Here is a 12,576-nt window from a genome sequence, read left to right on the forward strand (position 1 = left end):
AGTCACATGGGATGGTCCTTCTTTTTCTGACTCGCGTCCTTCTGAAGAGTTTACCTTCGGGTTTTTTACTCCGGAGGTACCTTCTCTGTGCTGATTATCAACTTCCTGGTGGAGGGTAAAATCCGCATCGTTATTGTCTGTGTCCAGATTCTCTTGTTCAGAATTTGTCTCCACATGACCTTCTTCGTGGGATCTGTCCGCCATTGGTGGATGATCTCTCGGGTCCCCGGCAACGGCGCCAATGTTCCGGGGCTTACCTAGAACCGGACGGTGGTTGGACTTGTTTGAGGCCCAAGCGCTGGAGGAGTGTGGTCTCCGACTTGGTTTACGTCTGGGAGCCGCCTCCGAGTTGTGTGTTCCAAGAGATGGGGGTGGTACCTGCAAAGACACTCCGATGCCTAAGTTAGCATGGGATTAAGCAGGTTTAGAATGTATTGGAACTTAGAGATACCTGAGGGGTGTCAGTGTATTTATAGGGTGAGCCAATAACCACCGTTGGAGTAGTGCCGTATTTTTAGGGCGTTAACCGTCCCATTATCTTAGGGAGGTTAAGATATAGCCCTGATGAAGTGGTTAGAGAGATTTTAGGGGCAGTTATTCATTTGAATGAATGCTTATCTGCCAGCTACTCTCCGTTCCGACCTCTTTAGGGCGAGTCGTAGTCAACACCAACTTCTTAGTACGAAGGTCGGTGCTCAGCAAGGCTCAATCCTCTGGACTAGGCCTTTCGCTTGGACCTGGGCCTTTATTATTGGGTCAGGGTATGAACAAATATAATATGTTAATTTTTAAGATAAACACCGTAAAATCTTCCTAATTTTATTATTTTAAGTCTTATTTGATAGACCTTTTTTAATATAATATCTATTTAATCTCTTTTATTAATTAAAATCTCTTAATGATTCTTGATACTAATTTTTTCAGATAATATTGTCAATTACAAACTAAAAATGAATACTAAATTAAAGTCGAGTTAATAATATTGACGGTTAACATTTTATTTACGTCAATTTTTCGTCAATAATATTAGCGATAATGCTAAAAAACAATAATCCAAATTTATCTTATTTAATTTGATATTCGTATATGTATGTAACATAAAATTATTAAAAACATAAAATAAAATAAATAATAATTAATAAATATAAAATAAAATAATTTTAGACTATTTTAAATTAATTTTTTATTATTTTTTTGATATTTTCGTAATGGCAATAGCTATTTGATTGAAGAACTAATTTGATTGATATAAATTTGTATTAAGAATTCGAGAGGATTAGAGATAATCAGATAGAGAATAGAAGAAAAATTCTTAGATATAGAGCCAAAAGAGAAAGTAGAGTTTTTAATTACACCATGCCTGATTGCTTGTCCTACATTATTATATTATACTCTTATTTATAGTATAATTTTCTAATTGGACTAGTCCAATACTAATTGTATCATTGATCTATAATAAAAATTGAAAAACTATTTTGATCACAAATTAAAACAAAATAATTATGTCATCAAAAAAAAGTATGTCACCAAAAAAAAAAAACAAAATAATTATAAAAGTAAATAGTAATTTTTTATTTTTTTAATAAAGATCCATCTTGATCATCATCGTCATCAAATCAATTTCTCGTAGCAGGAATCGAGAGACCAAACTATGATTCTTTAGCAGCTAATCCAGCGTATAATAATTAATCAGTTAACCCCTGATCATTGATTCCAAATTCCACTTAACATATCCGAAAATAAAACTCAAAAACACATTACAGAATAAACAATCTTCTTCGATTTCTCTCTCAAGTTCGAAAAAGGAAAAAGAAAAAAAAATGCAGGGTTGGTTTTCGGGACAAAGCAGTAGCAGCGGCGACGATCAGATGCAAACGTCGTCGTCTTTGTTGGCCGATTGGAACTCATACGCCGCCTCTCAGGAATCCTCCACTTTGATGCCCTTTGATATTGAATCCGCCGTTAGGTCCGCCAACGAAACCGTTTCAGGAACCTTTAGCGTGTAAGCTCCTCTCTCTGCTTGTTCAAATATGTCATTTTAGGGTTCGTAGGATTGTGCATTTGATTGTCTATGTTAGTGATCTGGCGATCTAAGTGCGGTATGGGATATGGCATAGTTGTAATTTGAAGAGATTTAAGTTATTTCATTCTAGTTATGATGAGGAATTGCAAGATTTTGCACTTGGATTACAGGCTTTGTTGGTAAGTGATACTGTTTCTGTGGAATTAGAATTTGAAAGAAAAAAAGAAACTTTGAAGTATGTTAGTTTAGTTTCTAAAACTATGGAAAGCTAGAATGTCAACTACGAAGGGTTTCAGACATTTGTTGAAGAGTAGATTTTCTAGAATTCTTGATGTCTTGAAAGAGTGTGAAGTGTTGTAGATGTAGACAATTTGGTTTTCTTTGTTTTGTTTTTACATTCCCTCCACCCACCCATTTTTGTTGAGGACTCTCGTTGCTTCAAAAAAGAAAAGGGTTCTCTTAGGTATTTTGTGTTTCCTCTTTTACAATGAAAATGCTATATTGTCTTAGAATGAAAACCTTCATGAATTATTTATAGCTTGAAAAAACTGAGGAAATGTCATGGAGAGTTTAGATGGTATTGGTATGTAGAATTAGTTGAGCTTGGAGTCAAGATAAAACTGGTAGCTTTTGAGAGATTCCTTTTCAGCTGGATTGCTTTTCCCAGAATCATCTTCTTCCCTTGAAATACTTTGCAATGACGGCGTAACATACTAACTCCTGAACTTAGTTTATAGTTTTTTATTGGAGAAATGTGGGCCAAGACTTCAAAGATATTCTTTGAACAAAAATAAGAACGCTGATTTTCACTATTGAACTCGAAGTGTCAACCCTTCAATTGACACATTTCGATGTATGGATATCCAATTCACCCATTCAAGGCCATGCTATAATCTGAAGTGTCAGGAAAAAGCTGCAGATAGCTATTGTTTGATGTTGGCAAAAGGTTATCTCTTGCTAGATGCTTTAGAACAGTAAAAGAGTATTTGCAACACAGCTAGACAAGAAGGAAATAGATCAACATGAATTATAGCTAACATGTAGAAATGATTCGTGTATTAGAGCTCAAGATCTTGGTTTATGAGAACAAAACTTGAACAAAGACTGCTCAAGTCTCAGATCCCTCTTTGATGTCTTGCTCAAACACTTCTTATTGATGGGTCATCTGCCATTTAAATGTGATGTTAGGGGAAGTGGAGCTGTTGTGTGCAGTGACTAAGGAGTTGCCACTCTCAGTTATGCACTACACAACGAAATAGAGTGCATCAGGGGGGAAAAGGGATATTTTATCGTATCTGCTGGTTTCTGCTTTAGGGTTCAAGGACAGCATCATGCTGCAAGCACCTGCTCCTTCTCCTGCGTAGGGTGTCACAGAGGTGGTGCAGTTGGTGGGTTGATAATGATATTTAAATGTCTATCCAATGTTCCTTCTCTACTGAGTGCAGGGTCACAGGAACACTAGCCAACAATATGGACAAGAGATCATAAATGGAAAGGAAGGAAGGAAGCATGCCAAACAATAAGTTTGTTTGTTCCATATGTGGTGCAGTCAGGTTGGGTCAACTAGATGGCTAAATATGATGCCATTTGATCTATGTAGGCGATTCCACCTAGTGTGACAAGGCTTAGTTGTTGTTGACAGTTAACTTGTATTAGTGAGAAGCTGATTCATGATCATTTAAAAGATTGTTTTTGCTGGTGTTAGCTGTCTTTGTGTGAGTAGATTATTATTTGAAGCGGTGATTGAGATTCTCTTTCCAATTGTAAATTATGAAGCATAAAATTGCTAATGTCTTTGATGATAATTACTCTAGTGTCATGTTGTCCTCGTGTGAATTGATGTTTGGATGGGTATTCATTTTTGACACTGGAAAGATGGACTATTTTTCTACCTTATCTAAATGTGGGAGATCGTTTTTATTGTTCTTAAATTTCTTTCCTTGTGATGATATAACTTGCTGTCAAACAAACTAATAGTGGGCATTTGCAATTTCCTGAAATTTTTCTTGTGTCATGGTTAAGGGACATGCTGTCCTCAAGTAGTTAATCTATCTCTCTTATAATTGTGTAGGGTTTCTAAAGGCGTGAGAGATTTACCAGGAAACTTCCAGTCTGCCACTAGTAATGTTCCTTCCGGCAAATCGCTCGTGTACTTTGGTTTGTTTCTGGCAAGTGGGATATTCTTCATTTTCATAGCATTTACATTGTTCCTGCCCGTAATGGTGGTTATGCCCCAGAAGTTTGCTATTTGCTTTACACTTGGATGTGGATTTATTATTGGATCATTCTTTGCTCTCAAGGGTCCAAAGAATCAGCTTGCTCACATGTTGTCAAAGGAGGTAACTGACTAGAGTTCCATTTCCTTGCTTGTGTAGTAATATTTACAACTTTGACCAATAATTTGTTGGGATTTTTGGAAAATTGTAGCCTCGTTGTTTTGATTCATGTACCTTTTGCTTTGTTCTAACTGTCGTTACTCATGATTATTTTTCAGAGGCTTCCTTTCACATTGGCTTTTATAGGCAGTATGATTGGTACCATATATGTATCAATGGTGCGCCATAGCTATGTTCTTTCTGTGATGTTCTCCGTTATACAGGTATATCCTTAACATCTTTTTAGCATTACCCTTCATGTGCTTCAGTATTGATGTTGATTTGATGTATGCTCAAATAATTTTTTGACTTGTATATGACACTTTTCATAGCAATCATCAGCAATAACTTCAATATCGCAGAGCTAGTCTTACTTTAAATGGCCTTATTTCTAGCTTTTGTGATTTGTGTGAATATCATGACATGGTTCTAAGAACTATGGCCGTAGAACTGGCTCTTATTGTGTGTGTATGCATATAGGTTTAGCAATTACAGACACCATTTTTTAGCTTTTTATAAAATATATTTTCTATTTCTAACTGTTATTATGATTCTCTATTAGATCATTTTTATCAATATTTGACCTTGAAAATAAAGAGGAAATAATTATTCTTTTTTAGTCAAATTTTCTTTTTTTTATAGTTCAATGATATATATATATTATGATGATCTCAAGCTATATAAAAACTATATTAAATGACTATGAAGTTTTTTTATTTTTTTCCAAGATAGCAACTTCCAATCTTCAACATTAGTCTCTTATCCAAGGTAGTGAATTCGTAGTTTTTACCTCGGCTCGTTAAGCTAACTCAAAATCGTAATTCGTTGAATCGTGAGACGAAACATAAATATGACTCGTAAATTATAAAAATTTAGAAAAATTTAATAGCAACAACTAATTTTATATAGAATAAAATAAATCTCAAATAAACTAAATTATCCATAGAATTATAACTAATATATATACCATAACAAGTTAAAAGTCAGAATTCAACACAAATTCACAAATCAAAACACAAATTCAAGTAGCAAATAAACCAACCAAACTACTAGAATGAACAACTAATTAACTAAAATCTAAACAAGTTATTTAATAATCATTATATTCTTCATCAGTTATAAAATCTTCACGAGTTTCACAAACTTCTGCATTACCATCTTCATCATTATCAGGAGCAGGAGGAAGAGGTCCTTGGAGAAGTTCTTCAAACTCATCATCATCAAGATAAGGAATTGCCAAAGGATCCTTAGAGGCACCAACAACTCTATTACCACTTGCTCCATCATTTAAATCAGGATCTGAGATTAGAGCATCTAAATCTTCTTCTTCTCCATCTTCGTCAGCAACAATCCACTCTTCATCAGAGTCCAACTCATCAAGACTATAGTCATAATCAAGACTTCTTCTAGTTTGTTTTTTCTTTGCTAATCTTGAATTTGTCATCACAAACACAACATCATTCATGGTTTTAGCTTTCAAACGGTTTCTCCTTTTTGTGTGAACCTTTCAAAAGTAGATAAAAAATATTAGACATTAATCAAACAATAAGATAGAATTGAAGAATTAACAACCAAATTTATAAAAGTAAAATGTAATTTATATTTAATTACTAACCATCTCAAAAGCACTCCAATTACGTTCACATCCAGATGAACTACATGTCAAATTCAAGACACGAATTACAAATTGTTGGAGCTCTGGATGCTGATCTCCATAAGAATCCCACCATTGAGCTGGAGTTTTAGTATAAATTGCATTTTTAGCTACTTTACTACCAAAAAACTCTTTTCGAGTTTTAAAATCTTTAAGTTGAACATCCATCTTAGTGATTAAATCTGGATTTCCTGTCATCCTTTCCATACAAGCATAAAACTGCTTCTTAAGCTCATAAGCAATTTTAAAACCAAAGCTATAATGAATCTGAGGATTCAAATAATAGCCTGCAGCATGCAATGGCCTATGAAGTTGGTTGCCCCATCTTGCATCAATAATATCCCAAATAGGTATATAACTAAAACATAAAAAAGTTAATAAATTAGTTACAAAATAAACAATATTTTCAGAATTTAAATTTTTTAACTCTCTCTGGCTTTTACTTTTCTACCTCTGCCGTTATTACATTTTACAATTACACTTTACACGTATCATTCAACATTATGTACAACTCTTATGCATTAATTAAAAAATAAAATAATTAGACATTTTACCTTGTCTCAACTCCTTAAAATGCATCTCGTATTTTTTCCTTTGCACTTGTCATTTCTTCATAAATAAATCCCATTGCCGGCTTTTCTTCTGAATCCACCATACGAAGCACATGAAGAAGAGGGTAGGCAGCCCTCAAGCAAATTACGACTTCCTTCCAAAACACCTTATCTAACACCACACTTGCAATTATCTTTCCATATTTTGTCTTTGCAAAATTACTAGAAGTCCATTGATTAGAAAGAAATATTTTTATTAAGGAACCTTTGTTGTCATTGAGACATCCCAAAGTAAAGTAAGAAGTTGCAAAACAGGTCATACCCGGCCTCACCAAATCTTTCCCCTTAGTGTGGATGTGTAGTAGTGCAATAAGAGCAGTTCTAGCATATATGTAAGTAGTAATCTTTCTACCTTTATAAATTGTATCCTTGTGAAGTGTTACTTTTTTTTCCAAGTCTTCTAACATTAAATTAATGCAATGTGTTGCACAAGGCGTCCAAAACAACTTTTTTCTCTTTTTCATTAGCATTTCTCCTGCAGCTTTGTAGTTAGCCGCATTATCGGTGACAACTTAGATGACATTTTCTTCACCAACCTCTTCAACCACATCATCTATCATTTTAAAGATTTTATCAGCTGTCTTAGTAATGTGAGAGGCATCAATGGATTTCAAAAAAACAGTCCCTTTAGGACTATTAACCAAAAAATTTAGGATGGTCCGTCTTCTCTTATCTGTCCAACCATCAGTCATTATTGTGCAGATTGTTGAACAAGCTCCACGTGTTTCTTCAAAAGAGGCACCCTTAATTCATGGTAGGATGGTGGCTTGAATCCTTGTCCGTATCTTATAGCTTTTTCAAACATTCTACTGTATTTCTCGCTCCTTGAAACATTAAAGGGGATGCCATTGTTGTAGAAAAAAGTACTAATCTCTAAACATACTTTCTCTCTCAAATTCTTCTTAAATATATTGTTGATTATTGTTTGAGTACTAATGCGTGTTTTCTTGAATATGTTGCCATCTAGTTCTTTTTCCTTTCTTTTTTCACCGGTAGTGTCAACTTCTTTAGTAGCTTCTCCTGGGCTTGCCCCACCCATGTTTGTTTTCTTCATCAAATTTACTTGTAACCCACTCACAACATCCCACATTTGCTTCTTAACTTCATCACTAACAGTTGTACAAGCCCCAACATCTTTTTGAGTTCCTGCTAAGTGGTGTTTCAATCTATAAACTCCTCCTGAAAAAATTTTATGACAGTATTTACATTGTATCTTCTTTCCATCTTCTCCAACAGATATCCCGTGCTCCCATCCTACATCAGTTCTACTTCCAAGAGCATTCTTAGCAACTTTTTTTTACAAGTGATTCCAGCTGTACTTCCTGACTGAGAAGCTGGAATGTTAGTCAGATTTTCACTTGCATTAGCTTGAGTCGATGCCATTCCTGTTTAGAAAAAAATAAAAACAGTAAATATTTAATGAATCAATTCAATATCATAGCAAAAATTTAACAATTTAACAAAAATTACAAAATTGTGTTCAATTTCAAGTACAACCATCCAAGTTCAACAACAAAAATTTAACAATCCAATTTGAACAAAAAATACCAGCATAACAAAAATTCAAGAATTATATTCAATGTCACAACAACAATTCAGAGAAATAGATAGTTATAAAATTATTGGGATATAGGTGACAAAGAAGTTTCAATCAGGTAGCTCAGATGAAGGATCAACCAGTAAAAATGATAGCAATGAACAAACTGCTAAAACAAACGGTGATTCATTGTCTTCACTAACTGAATATTTCACTTTTTCATACAATGTCCTCATTTGGATACACTGGAACAGACAAAAGCAGACACTTATTATTAGTATCTGACTGTATAATGCAAGAAGCTTTGAATGCCATGATGATGAAATCGAAATAGTTGAATCTCCCAAAGTAATATATATTAAATTGATGATACTAATTTACACATTTTGACTTGATCATTTTGCTAGTTGACAAAATAACTTGGCCAAGAAAATAAACGGTAGAATCTATTCAACTAGAATGATGTGTATAATCCAATTGCAATAACTAAAAATGAGGATATGTTAATAGAAATGAGTTGTTGCAAGTTGCAACATGCATTGATCAAAATATTGGTAAAGTCCTGTTTTCATTATTAGTCCTGTTTTCATTAACATGAATTAACATGATGTCTTATTATTAGTCCTATTTTCATTGATCAAAATCAAAGCTAAAGTCAAAAGCTTGTTGTCAAGTAATTTGAATTGTTCAACAGTGCAACTTCAATATATATAGCATCTTTATATACAGTGCTTCACCTTTTTCATTGATCAAAATCAAAGCTAAAGTCAAAAGCTTCTTATCAAGTAATTTGAATTGTTCAATAGTGCAACTTCAACATATATAGCATCTTCATATACAATGCCTCACCTTTATCATTCAACAAGTAATATGTGAATTATTGGTAATTAACAATAACAAAGGTTTTACTATACTAGCTAAGTCCCACTTCACATGATGCCATGTTACTTGTTTAATTTAATTTCTGAATCTAAGGATTAATTTAATTTAATTTTAAAAAAGTGGATTCTAGTTCTAGGTTATTGAATTGGAAGTAAAGGACATTGTATTTAGAGACATTTCCAATAAAGCCTGTTGCTAGTACTAATGATGGAATAGAAGTTCTTGGAGAGTTGAGAGAATCGAGTAATTCACCAGAGAACAATATAGAAGTGTTGGAATTGGAAGGACACCAGGAGGGGTCTGAATTAAATGGTATAGAGACCCCAAAGACTACTAGTTTAGTGGATGAAAAATTTGAGGATGGTGTTAAAAATCATTTATTAAACAACACTGCTCAAGATGAAGTGAAAAGTTTAGGAGGGACATTGGTGGAAAGCACAGAGCAGTCAACCCACCAAGAAACATTTAGTTGTGAATCAGATGTCAATCAGAGTTAACATTATATATAAACAATTTCATTAATTTTTATCTTAGAAATTAGGAGGATTAAACTGTGTCAAATATTTATAATTTTTAAATGAAACATTAATTAATAAGAAAGAGCTAAAAGCAAAACCATGATATAAGAATGGATAAAAGCAAATCACTTTTTGTTTCACGTTTCGATCGCCATTATTAATCCATGTTTTCCATTACATTATTGTTTTAATACATCAAAAGATGGTGATAGTAAAATAGCCTATTGATTTGCATTGAACCTCAAGTTCAAGTATCGCACCATAATACTACCTCTGAAGCCATTAACCAAAACCAGCTGGTGGATGGAGCTAAGGTAAGTTTATTCATTGATATTTTGTACATTAAGTTTGACAGGACATATTTGTGGAAAAGAGTCGAGGTGCAATATCCTCTCTCAAAATTTGGCATATACTCGTAACATACAAGTTATTTTCAGGTCTGAGATCACGGTTTTTCAGGTCTCAAAACTTACTATAATTCGTATAAAATCATAATCTAAATTGAACAATATAATTAATCTGCAATATAATCAGTAAACCAATAAAGATAGACAATAGCAATTCAACCTACAATATAATCCATAATAAACAAGTACAACAACAGATTGAACTGACTTTGAAGAGGATCAAAATTAAAAAAGTTTTAACATACCTGAACTACCAGTGAAGGGGAGAAGAAGAGCAGCAGCAATCCAGATTCCAGAAATAGAGAGCGAGAGCCAGAGAACTAGAGACAGAGGCAGAGTCAGAGAGTTTCGCAAAACAATTGCAAATTGATGCTCACACAATTCAACCACCACCAGTCTAATTCCACAACAACGGCAGCAGGCTGTGACACACCAATTGGGGATTTTGGTCGCGTGAAATTTAAACTTCAGAGGGATAGAGAGATAGAGTCAGAGAGAGTCAGAGATTGAAAGACTTGAAAAAGGTGAAATTTTGAAATTTTGGCCATGGAGATAAACTGTAAAGTGAGGAAGGTAAAGAGATTAAGGAGTTTACTGCTAATCTGCTAGGGCTCCTCCATCTTCCATGGTCTTCTATTCAGATTGGGCCATTGGGTTGGACTGGGCTGCACTCAAGATCAAGAAAAGAGCATCTTCAATCTTGAACGCAACATCGGGGCAGAAACGCGATTCCAGCGGCTCTGCGTTTTTGCGCGGCGATTCCACACGAAGAAGCTTGGTCCTGGACGAGAAGCAAAACCGAGACTGAAAGAGGATGCAGAAACGTGAAATCGTGCGTTTCCACGAGTTGAAACGCGTTTTTGACTACCTTGCTCTTATCCCACTTGATGGGGGTAGTCTACATGGATCAAATAATATTATTATGTGCTGTGATGGATCGTGTTAGTACTTATCCCATTTATGCTTAAATTTCTTTTGATAATAATTCACCAATAAAAAGTATAGTATTGGAGTATATTCATTGTAATATGATCTCTCTCTATCTCTATCTCTGTCACACACACCATCAGGATCAGTATTGCATTGAAATTTTAATTATACTTGCAGGTTCTGTCACTTGGATACTACGCTATATCATATTTTCCTGGTGGATCTGCTGGAATGAGATTTCTGACTTCTGCTTTTACCTCTTCAATAATGAGATGTTTTGGGAGGTGACACTGTTTTGGTTAAATGGTAGTGATTGAGTGAGTGAGGTGAAAGATCATTGTCTATCATCTAACATATGAAGCATCATCTAACATTTTCCCTCTGAATGGGGGAAAAAAATTGATTTTCCTCTTAATTAGCCTCAACTTTCATATTGCAAATTAACTTCAGCTGATAATATTGCTTTTTCTTCCTCTTTCCACTTTTATGCAGACTGGAATTTAATTGTATCCTTCTTACACTTTTAGTAGAGCACATGTTGACAGAAAATTAAATCCAAATAATATCAATTAGACATTTCATATAGTTGATGTATCCAAATCATATCCAAATGCAGAATGAATGATTGTTTGAAAATTCCTTTAGCAGTTGGAGATACACAAGCTTCCAACTATCCTTTTTTAGTTACATCATGGGAGCTTCAAATCAATTGTGGTCCAAAGTTGTGGTCAAGGATCCTAAAATTTGCCCCCCAAAGTAACTTTAAGCCATCATCATTCAGAGGTAAACCTTCCACAAACAAGAAAAGATTGGAACTTGATCCTCGTTGGACTGTGATGTGCATTGGTGAAAGATGGAATAAGTGTATAACCATTTTTTTTCCTTTTGCCTAACCCCATTACTACAAAGAGACCCATTTCCGGGTTTAAAGGACCAATGTATGTTTCCGTGCTACTTTTTGACCTGGCCATTGGAATTCATTAACCCAACAAATGAAAGACAAACATCTTAAATATGGCCAGACATTTAAATGGACCTCTATAGTAGAAGATAGAGATTGAGAGATGAGATTGAATTAAGTTTCTCTATTGTGTTTGGTATAAAATATACTGAATTGAATTATGTTTCAGTATTATATTTAATTCAAAATAAATATGGAGATTGAATAGTAGATTTAGAATTTGAAAAGTTAAATAAAGATATTTTTAATAAAGAATATTATTAAAATTTTAGTCTTTATTTTTAAAATTTCAGTCTTCCATATTCCTACTTTCTAGAGATACTAAAAATTGAAATTTTAGAGGCAAAAATTATAATTTTAGTTTCAATTTTTGACTATCAAACATAATATGAATCTCGGTTTTTCAATTTCAGTTTCAATCTCCTTAACCAAACGCTACCTAAGAGTGTTTCGTCGTGACTAAACCGTGGATATTCCTTTTTTCCTTACTAACAACGAAAGAGAAAAAGGTCAAAGTGAAAAGGCAAGCCAATTAACATCCTCAAGCCCCAAAACCAGTAAACCTTTTTTAATTTTAATCAAATATGACAAATTGAGAAAGCAAAATTGACTTGGAAATTGGTATACATACATATATTGACTGGTGGACATGATTGGACAACTTCAACTTAGTGAGGT

The 12,576-nt window shown here is 33.9% G+C and overlaps 1 protein-coding gene across 3 annotated transcripts; it reads left to right on the forward strand.

Annotated features, from left to right (window-relative positions):
* The first annotated feature begins 1,610 nt into the window (after positions 1-1,610).
* On the forward strand, positions 1,611-11,984 carry LOC130966008 (protein transport protein SFT2). 3 transcript variants are annotated; one of them, XM_057890757.1, is made up of 4 exons: positions 1,611-2,002; positions 4,095-4,362; positions 4,518-4,622; positions 11,115-11,984. In XM_057890757.1, the coding sequence occupies exons 1-4, from the start codon at positions 1,821-1,823 to the stop codon at positions 11,223-11,225; spliced, it is 666 nt and encodes a 221-aa protein (XP_057746740.1). In that variant the 5' UTR covers positions 1,611-1,820; the 3' UTR covers positions 11,226-11,984. The 3 variants fall into 3 exon arrangements, with proteins under 3 accessions (XP_057746740.1, XP_057746749.1, XP_057746744.1); XM_057890766.1 differs by lacking the exon at positions 11,115-11,984 and adding an exon at positions 10,265-10,498; XM_057890761.1 differs by lacking the exon at positions 11,115-11,984 and adding an exon at positions 5,572-10,238.
* Positions 11,985-12,576: the final 592 nt, after the last annotated feature.

The sequence above is a fragment of the Arachis stenosperma genome, chromosome 1, assembly GCF_014773155.1.
Source record: "Arachis stenosperma cultivar V10309 chromosome 1, arast.V10309.gnm1.PFL2, whole genome shotgun sequence".
NCBI classification, from domain to species: domain Eukaryota; kingdom Viridiplantae; phylum Streptophyta; class Magnoliopsida; order Fabales; family Fabaceae; genus Arachis; species Arachis stenosperma.

What these genes read in the sequence shown, in the direction of transcription:
- LOC130966008 (XM_057890757.1), top strand. Translation starts at nt 1,821, where the DNA reads ATGCAGGGTTGGTTTTCGGGACAAAGCAGTAGCAGCGGCGACGATCAG. An exon ending in GTTTCAGGAACCTTTAGCGT is followed by an intron (nt 2,003 to 4,094) that starts GTAAGCTCCTCT and finishes ATAATTGTGTAG; the next exon opens with GGTTTCTAAAGGCGTGAGAG. An exon ending in CTCACATGTTGTCAAAGGAG is followed by an intron (nt 4,363 to 4,517) that starts GTAACTGACTAG and finishes ATTATTTTTCAG; the next exon opens with AGGCTTCCTTTCACATTGGC.